At 41.3% G+C, this 18,202-nt stretch overlaps 1 protein-coding gene across 1 annotated transcript in view; it reads right to left on the bottom strand.

Moving 5' to 3' along the window:
• Window positions 1–18,202, bottom strand: part of WASHC5 (WASH complex subunit 5) — a 59,884-nt gene that overhangs the window by 35,534 nt on the left and 6,148 nt on the right. The window contains exons 3-10 of the mRNA XM_080803149.1: window positions 17,956–18,101; window positions 16,895–16,979; window positions 16,217–16,317; window positions 13,994–14,186; window positions 11,267–11,419; window positions 7,716–7,829; window positions 5,644–5,815; window positions 1,036–1,163 (exon numbers count right to left, since the gene is read on the bottom strand). Of these exons, the coding sequence (XP_080659275.1) occupies window positions 1,036–1,163; window positions 5,644–5,815; window positions 7,716–7,829; window positions 11,267–11,419; window positions 13,994–14,186; window positions 16,217–16,317; window positions 16,895–16,979; window positions 17,956–18,101 (1,092 nt within the window). The remainder of the gene's footprint in view (window positions 1–1,035; window positions 1,164–5,643; window positions 5,816–7,715; window positions 7,830–11,266; window positions 11,420–13,993; window positions 14,187–16,216; window positions 16,318–16,894; window positions 16,980–17,955; window positions 18,102–18,202) is intronic.

Below are 18,202 nucleotides of genomic sequence, written 5' to 3'. Positions count from 1 at the left end.
ATGCATTAGCATGATGTTAATAATCAGCATGTACTTTTCCTGAGCTACTAAATGGGGGAACACAGTGTCCTCGCATATCTAGAAGATAAACATCGAGCATACCACGAACCAGACTGAGGCAAGACGAAGATCAGTTCCAAATGGGCATTAACATCCACGGCTAGTTCCTGGCCCACTTGATCCAAACCTCCAAAGTTACTGGTTCCAGAACTTAGGCATTCCTGGGTATCTGCCACTTTTATTATGCCCGCAGAGGCTTGTTTTTTTTAGCTCTAAGACTGACTAGCCTCAGAATCTCCTTCAGGGAACCTGAAATCCTTAAAATCCGTAAGTTGAACTTGCTTAATTGCAAATCCTCCATCCGACTTAAAGGCCCTTTCTAACAGGTTCTCATGGCTTTTCCGATGACGACTGAAATCCTGCCAGGCCTGGGCTGGCTCCTGCCCACCTTTCAACCTCATTTCACACCACTTTCTCTCATTCTCTCTCCTCTAGCCAACTGGTCTTTCTGGTCCTTGAACTAGTCATGCTGTTTCCTACCCAAGAGGACCTGGGCGTGTTCTGCCCCCTCTCTGGCATGGTCTCCAGAATGCTCCCAATCTTTGTCTTAGCTAACTCTGACAGGTTCCTTTTCCGGGTCCCTTCAGAAGCTCTCACTTCTCTTCTCAGGGAAGTTGGGGATAGCATCTTTGATTTTAGGTCCTCTGAGAACTATGTTCCTTTCCTTCAGAGCACATTTCTCAGTTCGTATTTACATTTTCATTAGTGCAATTCTCAGATTACGTATTCGTATTCCTCGCTAGACGGCCACCTCCACAGTCTTGTACAATTTCCCCCATCCCTATCTCCCCAACAGCAGTAGGCACTTAAATGCCTGTTAAATGTTCAATCCTGTCTTTTTAGTATAAGAACTATTGCAGGCAGCTAGAATCTTAGCCTGAGCCAGAGAGACAGTTACAGAATCCAAATCCTTTAAAAATATTTTTAAACATAAAAACACTAAGATGCTGATGATTATTCATTCAAGGGTTTTACCTCTTTGAGTATAAACTCAAACTGTGCAGTGTCCAACAGCAACTGAAAGAGGATCTTGGGATTGTACCTAGAGTCCGTTAGAATCTGGTCCTTGATTTGACGAAGGCGTTTGTTGTTTGGGTCACAGGCTAGAAACGGGAAGAAAAGAGTTCCTAATTTATTAAATGTGTAGAAAACATGAACCGTAAGGGGGAATTCTTAAAAACTTTCCTTCACTTTCATTCATTTTAAGCATCTGAAAATAAGCAAAACATACACCATGTACAACATACGCACGGAAAAATATAGTATATCTATGCCGCAAATAAGTACAACTTAACTTTTAAAATATGGTAGTTGGATTTGGCAAGGAATGTCATTCATGATATATTATAGAAGGAGGAAAAAGCAAGCGGCAGAAAAATGTTTCAGATTTTGCAGGCATTCTGGGATTGGTTCATTACTGACTGTCCAATATGTATGGGCAGAGCCTTCGGACAGCATTCCGTCAGTGGGCAGCCTCCTGATGTCCTGTTTGCAGCTGCTTTTGCTTTAGGCATTGCTCTCTGGCATTCAGGGTGGACGCTCTCAGTTTTTTGAGATTGCTCTCCTCAGAAAGGCCTATTTGCAAGGTTGGCACATCTGGGAACTCAGATTTCAGGAGATGCTACCATTCAAGTACTAGTAAGAGTGGGCCGCTATGCCTTAACTGTTCGTACAATGTGTTTTATGATGGCCACCTGCTTTCCCTCTAGGAGTCTGGAATTTTGATACATGCCAGGCAGAGGCTGCCTGTGATCAGCCCCAAATAAAAACCCTGGACATGGAGTTTCCAAAGAACTTCCCTGATGGGCAACACTTCACACATGCTGTTGCAATGCACTGCTGGGGACAAGGGTTCAATTAAACACATCCTGTGTGACTCCACCAGGAGAGGACCCCCTGGAAGCTTGTGCCTGGTTCCCTCCAGACTTCACCCCATGCGCCTTTTCCCTTTTCTGATTTTGCCTTCTATCCTTTTGCTGCAATAAATCACAGCCACAAGTGCTAATACATTCTGTGTCTTCTAGGAAGTGATCGTAGCTAGGGTGGGCTTGGGGGGTCCCTGACACCAAGGGGAAGCAGGGTTACCCATACAAAGATATGGCACCTCCAAACAGGAAGAACCAGACCTGGGAGCGTTCTGTTCCTTGTAAAGACCCAAGGGCATGGCAGGCACTCGAAGCTTCTTGAACTATCTACCACCAAGGCCCAGAGAGATTCTGGCAACTAGGCCAAGGTGACAGAATTAGGCAGGGATGGACCCAGGGGCAAAACATCTAATATCCTGATTCCCTGCTCAGCCTCTCAGCTCCCAACCAAAACTATTTCAAATAAAATAAGCAATTTGTTAAAGAAAGGTATATAGAACTTTAAAAAATACTGATATTTGCTGAAATTAGTTTATGGGGCCAATTATTTATTTAAGAAAAAGTAAGAAAATATGATAAGGCACAAATAGTTACAAGTCAAGGCTAAATAGACTATAAATAGTCAAAATAAAAAATTTAAGGCAATGAACATTGTCATAAAATTCACATTTGATAATGTTCAAAGTCTCTGGTTGTTGCTCTGGTGTCACACGGCTTTCTTATTTTCTTAGCCCCTCAGTGGTCTCCCAGGATGTCTAATGTATACAGAAGGACTGTGTTGTATATGTCAGGGGTGTTTTCTGGTGTTTCCGTTCTGGTGAAGCCTGCAGATGGCCATTTTTTATACTGATTTCTAAGCCAATCCATCAGGAGGAGACTCATAACAACCTGGAGAAGGGCTCGGTTTTCAAGGGAAACCTCAGAGTAGAATTATTATGCATTTGTAACAACTATCTAGGAAGAGCTATATTGGAACCAGTGACGTTGACAGCACAGAGACAATTTTTTCAGCTTCATATCTGCCTAACAAAATCAAATAGACCAAAGTGACACAGAGTTCCATTTGTTTTGTATTAATTCTGATTTAATAAGAAACCTTCTGAGATAATTTGCTTTCATTTTCAGATAGGGAACATCGCCCTGCATTAGTAATTAATTACTTGGTAGAAATCAGGGATGGTTCCAGCATTCTCAGAGGCTGATCCCATCTCTGACATCTGACCTGCAAGAATGCAGACTCAGAGAATTGAGGCAACAGATCTTAGAAGCATGGTACCCTCAGAGTCAGACTTCAGGAGCCGGGCAGCCCTGCCTAGGGAGGTTGGCTCTGAGCGTGTTTCTTCAGAAGCTGCAAGACACTGGGGAGGCATCCAAAGCCTGGGCGAGATGCCTCCAGCGGATCAACAGGAGGGAATATAAAGAATACACATTCCTTCCTACACATGACAACCGGAACCACCACAAAAGCTAAATAAGCAGTTACTTTTCCCACACGTGACTCATCATCCGATAGATAAATCATTTGTTTCTGGTAAATGATGACCTTATGCAATCAGGTCAGACAACTGCCAGGCACAAAAATGGAAAACAAATGTGCCTGAAGATAAATGCACAGAATATTGTTTGTTGTCCCTGCAAGGGTGCAAATCCCGGAGACTCCCTGGCTCCCAGACTGGAGTCTTGGAGGTCAGGCACGGTCATGGGGAAGACGACAAGGAGGCTGAGTCACTGGAAACCCACTGTTGGTTTTATGATACAATATAACAAGGACCCGAGTTGTTTACATGCTTGAGCATGTAAGACTGGTAAAGAAGATTCAATACTGAGTCAGTATAGCAAAATCCTCAAATTCGAACTGGAGTTTATATAAAAAAATGTGACTAAAACCAGATCCATTATATGATTCAGCGTCAGCCATGGTATTCGTGCTGTGAGTAAACTGTAAACTGGAGAGAGATGTAGGCAAAAGAGTAAAACGGAAAAAAGCAAAAAACAAAAAAATGGAAAGCAGCACTTTTGAGAAAGGTTTTGGAGCTGGAGATTTCTAGCGTGAAGAGAGAAGGCTGAGGAGAAAGTCCGCGCATTTTCAGAGGTACAAAGGATGAAGAAGTCCACCTGCTGTCTTCACTGCTGACCACTCCCAGGACGTGGAACCAGATGGGAGCTAGAGGGAAGAACATCTTTCCTGGGAGGTCTGGGCTACGGTCGGCTGTGTTACCACGGGAGGCTGCAAAATCATGGGCAGGATTTTTAGAGACACAGCCTCATCCAAAAGCACAACTGTTGAAAGCAGTGCCTGTCTCAGGGTCACTCTCAAGCGAAGTTTGTTGATGAAAAACAAAAAGCAGGCGGCTTTACAGGGCTGCTGAATGACATGCCTGAGAGCGGGAAGCGCATGCGCTCCAGCTGAGTGAAATCGTTAGTTAATTAACATCAATCCAGCCTTTACGAAGTACAGGAATTGTGTCAGCGCTCAACTAGCTCAGGTTAATCCAATCTACTTATTTTTCCATTAAACTAGGTTTTTGTTTTGTTTTGTTTTGTTTTTAAGTCAAAGGCTCACGGACCCTGTGGAAGCATTTCCTACGATCTATGAAGCAACTGAACTTGAAGGCCCATAGTGTCTCCAAGAGGACTGTGGACCAGAAAAGGTTAGACCCAGTCTACCTTTATTAGGCCGTCTGGTTTAGCCTGTTCATCAACTCTGTGGGTCCATGTTTTTCTGTACTTCCCAAAGTATACCTTCTTCTCTATCATTTCTCCAGTCTAGAACTTTTTACTTCAAAATCCAAGGTTCGGGGGGCGGGGGTGGACAGTATGCTCCTGTATCCTGTGTGGAGATTTTCCCGACCGCCTTGACTTCTCTATGCCAACAAGCAACATTTCTCTCCTGCTCTGGACTCAAATCCCAAACCCCACCAGATGTGTTTTGCACATCTGGCCCTTACTTACTGGATTAGCTCTTGTATTAGTTTCCTGCTGTAACCGATCACTACAAACTTAATGGCTTAAGAAGACACAAATGTATTCTCTTATAGTCCCAGAGATGAGAAATCTGAAATGGGTCTCACTGGGGTAAAATCAAGGAAACAAGAGATCTGCGTTCCTTCTGGAGGCTCTGGGGGAAATCCTGTTTTCTTTCCTTTTTCTGCATTTGAGGCCACCTGCATTCCTTAGCTGAGGCCGCATTCCACCTTTAAAACCAGCAATGGCCTGCTGAGCCTTTTCATGATGCCTCCTCTCTAGTTCTGACTCTCCTGCTTTCCTCTTGCCCATTCAAGGACCCTTGTGTAGATTACCCTGGACCCATTGGGATAATCCCAGATAATCGAACCTGACAAAGGGACTATTCAGGTGGGCTGTTACCTTGTCCAAGTAGACACAAAAATAACTAACTAAAAAAGCAACTTGATTCTCAGGGTGCCTGGGTGGCTCAGTTGGCTGACTGTCTAACTCCTGGTTTTAGCTCAGGTCATGGTCTCATGGGTCATGAGATCAAGCCCCTGTCAGGCTCCGTGTTCAGGGGGGAGTCTGCTGGAGAGTCTCTCTCTCTCTTCTTCTCCTTCTTCCCCTCCCCCGCATGCTTTCCCTCCCTAAAATTAAAAAAGCAACTTGATTCTCTCCCAAAGGCTAAACCATTTTTGCATCATGGAGCATATCTTAATTCTGAAGGCCTTTCTGTGGAGTCATGCGGACGGGCACACCTCTTGCACATTACCTGAGTCGGCCGTGTGCAGCATCAGCCATCGGATGGCGACATTGCAGTCTCTCAGGCAGTTCAGAAGCCTCGGGATATTGTCCAGAACCATCTCCTCCCTCAAATAACCTTCCTTCAGGAGCTGCTGGACTTGAGCGTGCACTCTTTCACTGACAGTGGCGTATCTGCTTGACTTTTTAAAATGAAAAACAACACAACTCGATTTACATTTTCAAAAAGAGAAAATGCTCTTCCTCGAAAACAAATCACATGCAGACAAACCCCTGGACAAATAATCACATTTCGATAGGAGATGAGTAACATACGGACCATCGTTGGTAAGGCTCCAAGACAAGTGGTTTATTGAACATTTCTGAAAAGGACGTTGGACTCAGAACCGAGAGAATCCTAAATCCTACCTCCAGCTACGGTAAGATACTGGTGTGACTTTGGATTGAACTGCTCCCTCCTGGTTTCTGCAAATGTCAACTGGAGAACCGGGAACAAGTGGTTCTGGGGTCCCCTTCTATCCTTAACTTGGTTGGAAAAGAAACATAAAGGCAGGAGCTCAGCTGCCTATTCTTCCCGTAATTACTGACCAAGAAGGCAGAGCAGAAATACCCAGGAGAAGAGAGTTCTAGAGGCAGATGAAAGTACAACAGATGAAAAGTGAATTTTCAAACCAGCCTTTTGGAAATCTGGTCATTCTGCTTTCCCCGAAGCAAGAGTGAAATGTTCAAACTATCACCAGGTGCTTCACTGGAGGACTCTGAATATCTTCTTAAAACGGCACCAAGGAGAAAATGCAATTTTGGAAAGTAATTTTAGGGATGAAAAAGTAATGCTCTGATACCAATAAGTATTGGAAGCACTGCTTTCTCTAATATATTTCCAGGAGACATGCCAACGTTGAAATTATTTTGTGCATTATTGATGGAATTCAATTTACTTGAATAAAACATGCTGACGTTCTTTGAGTCAATATCATTTTAACTGTGCTGGAAACTCAAAAACTCAGACAGCCAGGCTGAGGAAGGTAACTGTTTAGAAATGTCAAGGATACTAACCAACAAAGATTTTTATTGCTCTGCTTACTTAGGAATTTCCTTCTGCCTTATGTTCTTTTAAATTTTTTAAATTAATTATTTATTTAAAATCAATTAATTAACATATAATGTATTATTAGTTTCAGAGGTAGAGTTCAGTGATCCATCAGTCTTATATAATTTAACACCTAGTGCTCATTACATCATATGACCTCCTTAATGTCCATCACCCCATTATAGATGAATGGATAAAGAAGATGTGAGATAGATGTAGACACACACACACAGATACACAATGGGATACTACTCAACCATCAAAAACATGAAATCTTGCCATGTGCAATGACGTGGATGGAACTAGAGGGTATTATGCTAAATGAAATTAAGTCAATCAGAGAAAAACAATTATCATGAGATCTCACTCATATGTGGAATTTAAGTAACAAAACAGGATCCCAGAGGAAGGGAGGGAAAAATAAGACAAAATCCCAGAGGGATTTAAGGGACTAAATCATAGAAAACAAACTGAGGGTTTCTGCCTTGTGTTCTCATCAAAGAGAAAGAATATAACCATTTAAGCTTTAAGGAGATGAAATGTGTCTAGTTTTGTTGCTTCTTTGACACATCAGAGAGGACAAATTTAAATTACAGTGATAGGACATATTGTGTACATTTAGTTACCATCCTCAATATTCATCCTACTAATGAAAAATTAAAACTCCAGCTACCGGTGAAAGCCGTTCTGTCCACAAGGACACAGACTTTAGCAAGAATAAGCAAAGCCAGTTGGGGTCATGTGACACACTGATTTGTCTTAGGATGTTGAATCTTAGAACCTAAGTCTCCCACTTACGTAAACCATGCAAGTTAAAAATCTATAATTACCTATTTTATTAGGATGTGCAAAATTCCCCCTTTTATTGATTACTGCACTTAAAATGTCTATGTGGGCATTTGCCAAAGCCCTTGGGAACTCTCCTCCTTTCCTACCCGCCACAGCGGGCTTGCAGCTATTACGAGAATCCCTCTGCATTGGCCAGCACCCACCTGTTCTCTGACGTTTGAAAGGTCCAGGGTATTGTTTAAAGCAGTTTTTGCAGCTTTATACGGTTCCCAAGCATCTGCTAGATTAACCGTGATCCCCATGTAAATACTAATTACCTGCAAGAGGACACATTCATACAGTATGTTAAACACTTGCTCACTTAGAGGCAAAGTTACAGAAGACAATGCCTACTCCTTCCAGTTCAAACTCCACTGCAATGGAAACGCACGATTTGCCAAATACAAAGTAAGCGTTCTGTCTTAGTGACACTTTGGAACAAGGGCGACAAGAGCTACTCATGGGAAAATGACTAAATCAAGGTTGACAGAAAAGCAGACTAGAGCAGTGGGCTCCTCAAACGTTTTCACCTCTGCCTTTATGCAACTAAAACTTACTGAAAACTCCAAAAGTCCAAAGGACTTTTTTTTTTTTTTAATGGGGTTGTATCTATTGATACTTACATTACACATTACAGCTGAGACATTTCAAAAACTACTTAATTCACTTCAAATAACAACAAGAAACCCACTACATGGTAACATAAAATGTTTTTCATTAAAAAACAAAAACAAAAACGACTAAAGGTTTCCCAACAAGTTTTGTGAGAAGGGTGGCATCGCTTTCCTTTTTTTTCGAGTCTCTGTAATGTCCAGCCTAACTGAAGACGGCCGAACTCGCACTCGGCTCCCTCAGTCAGGGTCCTGAGGTGACTCTCTCGGGGCCTCTGGAAATGCAAAGTGCACTTGGGAAAGGATGAGAGGAGAAAGCTCGGACCACTGTGGTGTTATCATAAACACAGTTTGACCTCACTGAGCCCTGGAACGAGCCTGGGGACTCCGAGGGCTCCCCAGTTCACGTGAGAATCTCTTGACTAAAGGAAACAAAGCATTATTTTTGCAGTTCTTAACTCACCTACTTCAGTCTGTATAAAATTGGGATTATTTGTAGCTTGAAATTTTGCTAAAAGTTGCCGGAGAAATCCTGTGGTCTTAGGGAGCCTCTCTTTTTGGTGGGAGTGGATAAGCAGGGAGGTTGGATCCCCAGTTTCATTTCTTTAACAGTCACAGCTCATCGCACTTCCTTTTTCTTCCTGAGTCAGATTTGGTATTTATATATTTTTAAGAAAATTTTCTATTTCTTCAGAGTTTTCAAATATATTGGCACAAAGTTGTTTAGAAGTTTTTTTATACCTTTAAAAGCTCTTTATTTTATCTTAGGTTTGTTTTTTCAATCTTAACATATTTAAACCTGTCTTCTCTCTCTCTCCCTCTCTGGTCAATCTCACTAAGTATCTATTTTATTACTCTTCAAAAAAACCAGCCGTTGTTGTATTGATCATCTCTCTTTCCCTTCTTGTCCAACTCAATACACTGCTGCTCATACGCTTATTGACTTCCATTCACTCGACCTACTCTAGCTTCTTAAAGCTCAATATCTAGCTCATTTATTTTTTTCTAGTTTTATTTTTAAGTCATCTCTACACCCAACGTGGGACTTGAACCCATAACCCTAAGATCAAGGGTCACATGCTGCACTGACTAAGTCAGCCAGGTACCCCTCTAACTCATTCATTTTTAATTGTTCTTATTTTTAAAATAAATATATTTAAGGTTTCATTTACTTCAGATACCCTGAAGAATAGTTTTAGTCATTCCCACGAGCTTCGCTTTGTAGTATTTTGATGTTGGGTGATTCTACATATATCTTCTCAGACATTGAGATTTCCTCTTTTGTTTTTTTAGAAGATTTTATTTATTTGTCAGAGAGAGAGTACACACAAGCACGGGTAGCGACAGGCAGAGTGAGAAGCAGGCTCCCCACTGAGCAAGGAGCCTGATGTGGGTGGGACTCGATCCCAGGACCCTGAGATCATGACCTGAGTCGAAGACAAACCCTCAACCGACTGAGCCACCCAGGCATCCTACTGTGATTTCCTCTTGAACACAAAAGTTATTTGGGAGTATATGTTTTTTCCAAACATTTAAAAATACCTTTTAAGCACTGGCTTCTAATGTAATCATGCTACAGTAAGAGAATACAGTCCATAGACTAAAATTGTTTTTTTAAACTCCATTCACTTTGTTATCTGATGTTTCCTAACTTTCATACATACCCTTTCAAATATACACAAGACATCTATTATGGATTTTTGAAAGAGCAGGATTATACAGAAAAAGAGGTATGCTAAAATTTCCCATCATGATTACAGTTTCATCAATTTTTACACGTTATTTTATTTTTGCTTTATATATTTTGAGTATTTCACTGGGTGTGAATTTATGAATTGACCTTGGATTATTCTTTTTTAAAATCATAAATGATACCTCTTTATTCCTATTAGTGTTTTTCTTTAAAATTCTCTATGGTGTGATATTAATATTTTCTTACTGGCTTTCTCGGCTTGCGTTTGCCTGGAATCTCTCTTCTTAATTCCTTTTTAAAAAAAAACAACTATTTATTTATTTATTTATTTATTTGAGAGAGACAGCAGGGGGAGGCGCAGAGGGAGACAGAGGGAGGACTTCATGCTGAGTGTGGAGCCCCATGCAGGTCCTAATCTCACGACCCTGAGATCATGACTGAGCTGAAACCAAGAAGAGTTAGACACTTAACTGACTGAGCCACCCAGGTGCCCCAATTCCTTTATTTTTAGTGTGCCGGGTGTTTTTTAGGAGTGTATCTTATAACCATCATATAACTGGATTTTGACCTTCCTTAACTGTGAAAGTATTTCTGTTTCTGATTACAGCACTATGGTCAAAGCTCTTAATTAAGCTTGGGCAAATTATTAGGCAGATTATTAGAGTTTTCCTCTGGGTTGCTCAGCCGCTAGCTCCTGAGCGTGATGTGTTCATGGAGAGGAGGCATCATCTCCTCACTGTGGGCTGTTCTCCCTACAGCTCCCTAATCACAGTCTGCCATTCAATGACCCGTAACAAGTGAAATAGCATCTGCCACCTGAGAACACGATCCAATTCATTGTAGTTTATTAAAACCTCTGTGTAGAAAGAGAACATCTCCTCTACATTGAGTATGTTAAGTCAGCTTTATTCTTTGAAGAATTAGTATTTTTGGGTGAGACAATGTTTAGAAAGTCATAAGCACATCCCTGTAGTAATATAAACTCCATCAATATTAGCTTATAGGTATATGAAGCTTACTATTAAAGTAAAATTCCTATTCATAAAATAACAGATTGATTTATAAGCTTAGAGTCATGAAATAGAAAAGAATAAAGAAATACTTATGAAACAGTTACAATCTCAGCAACTAAAACAAGATACATTTTAATACATGGTTTTACCTTGACAGTATCATTTTAAGAAAACAAAAAACAAACCTGTGGGTTCTTCAGGAAGTTTTACTGACTTATTCCTTCATGTTATGATTTCTAAGATTCTCAACATACCTATAGTAATTTTAGCTAAGTGACTGTATGTCTCATTACTTACAACATTATGACCTCTTTTGGCTAACGGCCAAAAGAACAGAAAATCGGTTCCGTAACAAGGTTATTACAGAGGAAAAAAATGAGACTGATAGTAATACTTGCCCAATTATCTGGAAAGTATTTGTCCACAATCTCTCTCATCTTTGCCTGGTGCGTGTGAAGAATGGAAGGTTCGAAGTAGAGGATCACGTACAGCATGGCCGCTTGAGTCGCCAAGGCCGTGCTGCGGTGCTCTGGCAGAGGGTATGCGGAGACCTGCGAAGCACACAACCCCCCAAAGAGGCAGCTGTTGGTGACATCTGAATTCATGCGTGTGCCGGGTAAGCGATCAGGTTCCAGGACGGCCATGTCCCAACAGGGGGTCCTGGGCCCTGGGAGCAATTCTCAGAGGGCAGCACTACAAGGAATACAGTGTAACCGGGGCCTGCCTTCTTACTGCTAATCTTCCTTCCCGCCCCTGACTCTGCTGCAATTTGAAGTCTTTTCCTCAAAAAAAACAAAAAACAAAAAAACACACAAAAAAACAAGAAAAAGAAATGAAGCTTTTTTAACCCCCGTGTCCTGACAGTTGTCCACTTCTGTGTCTATCACAGACATCTCTCAGTGCTGACAGACCCCAAACCCTGCCACCATTTTCTCACTTCCCAGTTTATCCTACAGCTCACTGAGTCACTCATCTCCTCACAGTCCCTCCATTCAATGGCCTCTTTTTCACACTCTCCCTTCGCTTCTCTCCTCTAGTTTCCCAGATTCCACTCTCTCGCGTCGCCCTGCTTTGCTGGGTGTTCTCCTTCCGCCTGCCTTTTAGGTGCTGGTGCGTCCTAGGGCTCCACTGCCTCATGGGTTATGAACCTAGCTGCCCATAGTACATATCACTTCGAGGAGGACACTGCGACAAGGGCAGACACAGCAATGTCGTAGGGAACCTGCAGGCAGGAATGCGGCCCGGCGTCAGGAAGCTGAGAACCAGAAAGCCTTCAGTGTTGCCCCCGCTCTCTCTCCCCAGACTGTTCTCACACAGGGCAGAATGAGGCTATCCCAGACTCCACATTTTGCATGTTGCGAGTAAGGCCACATCAGACATTGTTTCTTGGGCCCAATTCCAAGTTACCTGGCGAAAGGGAACTTGGTCCATCTTGGGTCAAGCATCTACCACCCCCACCCCCACCACCAATCAGCCATGACCAGGGATGGGGGAGGTACAGGGCACAGTGGGGTGGACACATGGCACAACCCCAGTGTAAGCTGTTAATAAAGGTCAAGGGGCAATGAGAAAACGCAAACACACTGCCTTGACACATGGGCCACATACGAGGCAGAAGGGGTAAAGAGAGACAGTGAAGCAGCGTGGTCTTCGAAGTCATACAGACCTGAGTTCAAATTATGGTTCTGCTACCTAGTCACATGACCTCGTGAAAAGCACTAAACTCCCTAAGCCATATTTTTCTCAACAGCAACATGAGGATAATATTGCCTACTTTGTAGGACTGTTCTGAGGAAAGAGAAAATGGTTTATGAGAAACCTACTATGATTCTGGTCGATACTGAATTCTCAATAAATGCCGACAAATATTATAAAGACCTAGTATCTGCAGGTAGCTTTTGATTTTGAACTGTTTAAAAAAAACCACAAAAACCTCTTTTATTTATACTGAACATATTCATAAAGGAAACTAACAGGCTACCTGTACACAGCAGTTGTGCTGTGTAATAAATGATACCCAGTTATTACAGGTCTAATTCTTATTCTAGTAAGAAAAATATATAATACATAAAATTATGTGGGTTTTTTTGTTTGTTTTCTGTTTTTTGTTTTTTATTTTTATTTTATTTTTTTAAAGGATTTTATTTATCTATTTGACAGACAGAGATCATAAGTAGGCAGAGAGGCAGGCAGAGAGAGAGAGGGGGAAGCAGGCCCCCTGCGGAGCAGAGAGCCCGATGTGGGGCTCGATCCCAGGACCCTGGGACCATGACCCGAGCCAAAGGCAGAGGCTTTAACCCACTGAGCCACCCAGGTGCCCCTTGTTTTTTTTTTTTAATTTTACTTTGGAGGCATCTGGGTGGCTCAGTTGGTTAACTGCCTGCCTTCGGCTCAGGTCACGATCCTGGAGTCCCTTGATGGAGTCCTGCATCGGGCTCCCAACTCAGCAGGGAGTCTGCTTCCCCCTCTGACCCTCTCCTCTCTCATACTCTCTCATACATTTTCTTCAGGCGAATGAAGTCAAATGATAATTTTCTTTGGTATCCTCTTAAGTGAATGATACACATACTCAGGAGAAAAGTGAGGCAAATTCCAAACGCTACAGGTCTTCAGAGCTCTGTGCAGGCTGTCTTCTTGCCTAGACCTGCCATCGTGCCTCCTTCGCCACCCACAGTAATCTTGCTGCCCTTGTTGTATGTTGTATGGTCCCTTCTACTTCCCCTAAGCTAATACTCACCTTACTTTGCTATAATTCCTTTAGTTACCCATGTTCTTCCTTCAGCTACAAGCTTGTTATGGGCAGGGACCATGGCCTGCCTTCATCAGCAATGGATCCCAGCAGCCAGCTCGTAATACACACTCAATAACTCTTTCTTGAATGAATGACTGCAAGAATGCATCTTTTTTCCAAATACAGATCAAATGCCATCTTCCCCCTGAAATCTCTAATTCCGCCCAAATTATTGTCCCCCTTTTCTTTACCGTCCCATAGTACAGCTCCCAAAATTTGAAATTTTTTAGCTGCTTTTATTCTTTTGAGGAAGAAGAAAGGGAAGGGGTAATTTGAGGAGGAAAGCAAAATCAATCTTTGAAACTTCTAAGATCTTGATAGATTTAATGCCCACCTGGTTGTAAATATCATCAGATCTCAGTCGGCCAATGACCATACTGATGAAGGCTTCATTGATAGGCACTCTCTGGAAATAACTTTCAGGGTAGTTGGGTGGTCTTTTGGCTCCTGGTTGACTGGAATAACCTGTACTTCGGAGCAGCTTACAAATATCATCCATATTTGAATCAGCAGAAGATCGAGCAGCACTGAGCCATGTTCACAATGGGAAATAAAGGGCCAGACAAACAGCACATATTAGAAACTCAAAAGCCAAAAAGAAAAGCAGAATTTCATTATAACCTGACTTACATAGTTTCAGATTAAGATTTTTGGTCTATTTCTGTCCCTAAGCGTCATAATTACATTTTCAAAAAGCCTGTTACAGCACATATATAAAATGGGTTCTTATACGTATATATAGTTAGTTCTATGTTGAAGTCCACAACGCCTTTTCTAAAATCTGGATTTGCTTCAGATTACAGCATTTTCCAAATATAAGAAGTTAGCAGGGCATATATGATATGATACTTTACTGGGTCTCAACTGGCATCACACGATCAACACATTAGTATTTCTGCAGTAAATTTATGAACAGTCACGCAAGTGAGATCAATGAGGACTACTGATAGCCTTGGGTCTGCTCTGCTCAGGTTTTGACTCTAGATGATTTCAGGTTAGATCGGCTTTGCTGCCAAAGGAGTTACTATGTGCACGTATATGTGTGTATACATGCATATATTTTTTTCAGAGTCGCAGATAAAGATTTCAGAGTCGCAGATAAAGAACATGAACCAGCACCCACATTTTATAAGTTAGAAAATAGTTTTAAAAGATGATGTCAACTTAGAGTGGGGCATGCAATAACTGGTTCTTTCTTGGCAAGGTGCACCTTCTACGGAGATTTAGTCAAAACATCTCTGGTTTTCAGGGGGGTGTGGAGTAGTAGTCCCTCAGAGAGACCCAAAGAATCTAAGACTTGAAGATGACCTCCTATTTGATGTAAGACTCTCCTTCCCCACAACTCTGCCTTACAACTGTTTGGTGTCATTTCAGTAATGGATCCGTACATTCTAATGAATCAGCTATTGTACCCAACGGACAAAGCTGGATTGTCAGAGCTGGGCTTGATAAACAAACTTTTTTTTCCCTTTGTTTCTTTTTTTCACTTCTTCTTGATGTTATTTACTGCTTTTGTTTTTCCATGTACTTTGAGAAATATGGGCAAGGCCACTCAAAGTTCATTTTAAAAAACATGGATGTTAAAACAGCTTGTGGTCAAACTGCTGTGAATGAATCACGCTCTTCTCACATATGCATGAAGCCAAAGCAAACAGGGTAGTTGAGTAGCCTGAGGGGAATGTCAGGCTGAGGCAGCGGCAGTCCCAGCTGCTGCTGAAGATAATGATGTCTCCAACGATCCCTCTCTGCTGAGGATCTGCCCCTTTGCCCTATTTATTTTACCCTAATTTCTATGTTTAAGAATGTTCACTATAGTCTGTGCCATCTTTTAACTCAGGTTCCTGATTCCTGCTTATCATCTGTTTCTTCCCTGAATCGTGACTATTTTTAACATTGACCTTGAATCCAAGTTTTGACTCATTAATTTAACAAACTGAAACCTGCGTGGTAAATACTGGAATAACAGAGCTTTGAGGTGGCTTTTGATTTAAAGACCCAACTTCTTGATGTCACAGCTCGATACAAACATACAAAACACATGATTGTGATACGTGCTGTTGTTTCGGTTGCCGTGTGTGTGTATATAAATTCACTTCCTAACCCGGATTGATACCTTTCCAAAGTCATCAACCTAAAAATGACAACAGAAAACATACTCGTTTCCCTACATCTGCCCAGGAGTAATATTTAAAAACTTAAAAAAAAAAAAGGGTATTCATTAGACTTCCAAAATTCCCAAATTTATCTATCTTTAAGGTAAAGAAACTTCAGATTCCTTTTTTTTTTTTTTAAACTGAGGTACCATCATGGACATGATAATCTATATATCTCTAATAATCTATAGTAAATAGCTTTTTTATATGTAATATATAGATTACGTGACATATACTCTATATTATGATGATGTAAAATATAGAGTAATCATTACAGTTCTACACTATGTTCAGAACATTCTAGATCATATCGCTGCTGTTCCCAGTACAAGTAGTATGGAAACCTTCAGTGCATTTTACCAATAGCAAAGCTTTGGGAGGATGCAGTCCTAGCCCCAGGATACCTGTATCGATAGTAAGACACCAGCATTCTCTCTCTGACTTCTCCTTCAATCTTTTGGTCGATGACCAGCAGCATAACTCCATATAAGTACAGTGCTTCACACTATGAAGACAGGAAGAAGGTGGCCAAACTCACAGGAGTATACATTCTTATGGAATAAGGTTGATGAGGGTTAATTAAAAAGAATCACTTTGTTCCCTTCCCTCCCGAAAGCTTTATATTACAAGGAGAATGCAGGTTTCCCCAAAGGGTTCTCACCTTCTGTACAGAATGGGCTTTGAAAAGTGTATGTGAAATAAATTTTAATTCGCAGTGATTACCTTTCGGGTGGCCTACTTTAGATATTTGGCGAGGGACTCCAAAGGGAGTCCCTCTAAATCCTTTACATATTTAACAAACATTTCTTAAACGATTATTATGTACTACTTTCTGAAGCTAGAGGTCTGGGATGCGAAACTAAGGAAGCTCATAACCTCCATGTGAGTTCTACTCACTTGTAATTCTGTTCAGTCTGCTATGTTCTAAGTTCAGATACTGTTGACTGGAAGAAGGTAACTGTCAGTTTATTTTGCTTCTCTTTAAAGAAGGGCACTTTGCATGTCTTTGGGACTTAAGGGAAAAAAGTGACGCTAAGCTGGACATTCTCAACTTTCTATTTTAAATGGTTACTGTTACTTACTAGAAGTTGTTTTCCATCTTCATTGAGAAGCACAGTTTCTAAAGTTTGCTGAATATAAACACCTTCATTGAGATCATCTAGATATCTAGAAATGAAACCCCAGAGCAAGTTATTCATTCTAATGAAAACCTGAACACCTTTGAAGAAGGAATGTAAAGATTTTTTAAAAGATGAGGCAAGATACCAGGCCTCCTGGCTTTCAAATAGTCTGTGGCCCTTCGTGCTCTTAAGAGGAACTTGTGAGCTGGAACTTATAGTCATTTCAGGCCACAGGCTGCTAATACTGGCTACTCCGAGTAGTCCCTAGTCTTAATTTATGAATTACAAATATCTTAGGAGTCATGCTATAAAAACATGGAATAGTTTAAAAGCTGATGAGTAGTGAATTCTTAAGGGCTGAAACGAAGAGAATACTGTGTAGTTAGGGATAAGAAGGAAGTTATGGTTACCAAGCCTATAAAAATAAGTTCCTTTCTCTCCACTTTTCATATATAAGATACTAAAATATGGTCATAAACTACAGGATTGAAAGCTACATGACTTATACAGGAAACAGTTTGATGGTTGCCAGAAGGGAAAGGAATGGGGGGGCATGGGCAAAATGGGGGAGGGGAGTGGGAGGTACGGTCTTCTAGTTAGGGAATGAGTAAGTCGTGGGGGTGAATAGCACAGCACTGGGAATGTAGCAATGGTAGTGTGATACGCTGCATGGGGACAGAGAGTAGCTACACTTGCGGGGAGCAGAGCAAACAGAGTTATCAAATCACTGGGCTGTACAACGGATACTGATGAAACACTGTGTGTCAACTATATGTCAATGAAAATAAAGACAGCAAGCCGTATGACAGCACAAAGCACGATTATTATACTACTTCACAAGAGTAGAAAAGCACGATAAAACTCTAAAATACTTCAGATGACTAGTGCCACAGGAAGGAAAGACAATTATGTATGGGAGAGGCAGGGGGAGGGTATGATAACTGAGAAAGATGCCCATTTTCTAGCATGTCCCTTTCCCACTCTTTACTATCAGAACAAGCTATTGCTGAAGTAATCAATACCTGTTTAAGTCTACAATATATTTATGCACACTTTGAAATGCTAAATAAAATCTGGTCACAATTTCTATGTTGTTTTCACGAAATTCTTCATCTAAATCCTGTAGCTCTGGCTTAGCTTCCAGCTTGCTTTCCCATAATTCTGGACCCTGAGAAGAAAAACACATTTATGTGAAATGGCAATAAAAGCATACTTGTGGGTAAAATTTCTAAATAGGCTTTTAAAAATTTGCTCTTCTGCCTTCAAAGG

Source organism: Martes martes (assembly GCF_963455335.1).
Source record: "Martes martes genome assembly, chromosome: 4".
Classification (NCBI taxonomy): Eukaryota; Metazoa; Chordata; class Mammalia; order Carnivora; family Mustelidae; genus Martes; species Martes martes.
The sequence above is the reverse complement of the archived record's forward strand: the minus strand, read 5'-3'. Positions and strand labels throughout refer to the sequence as shown.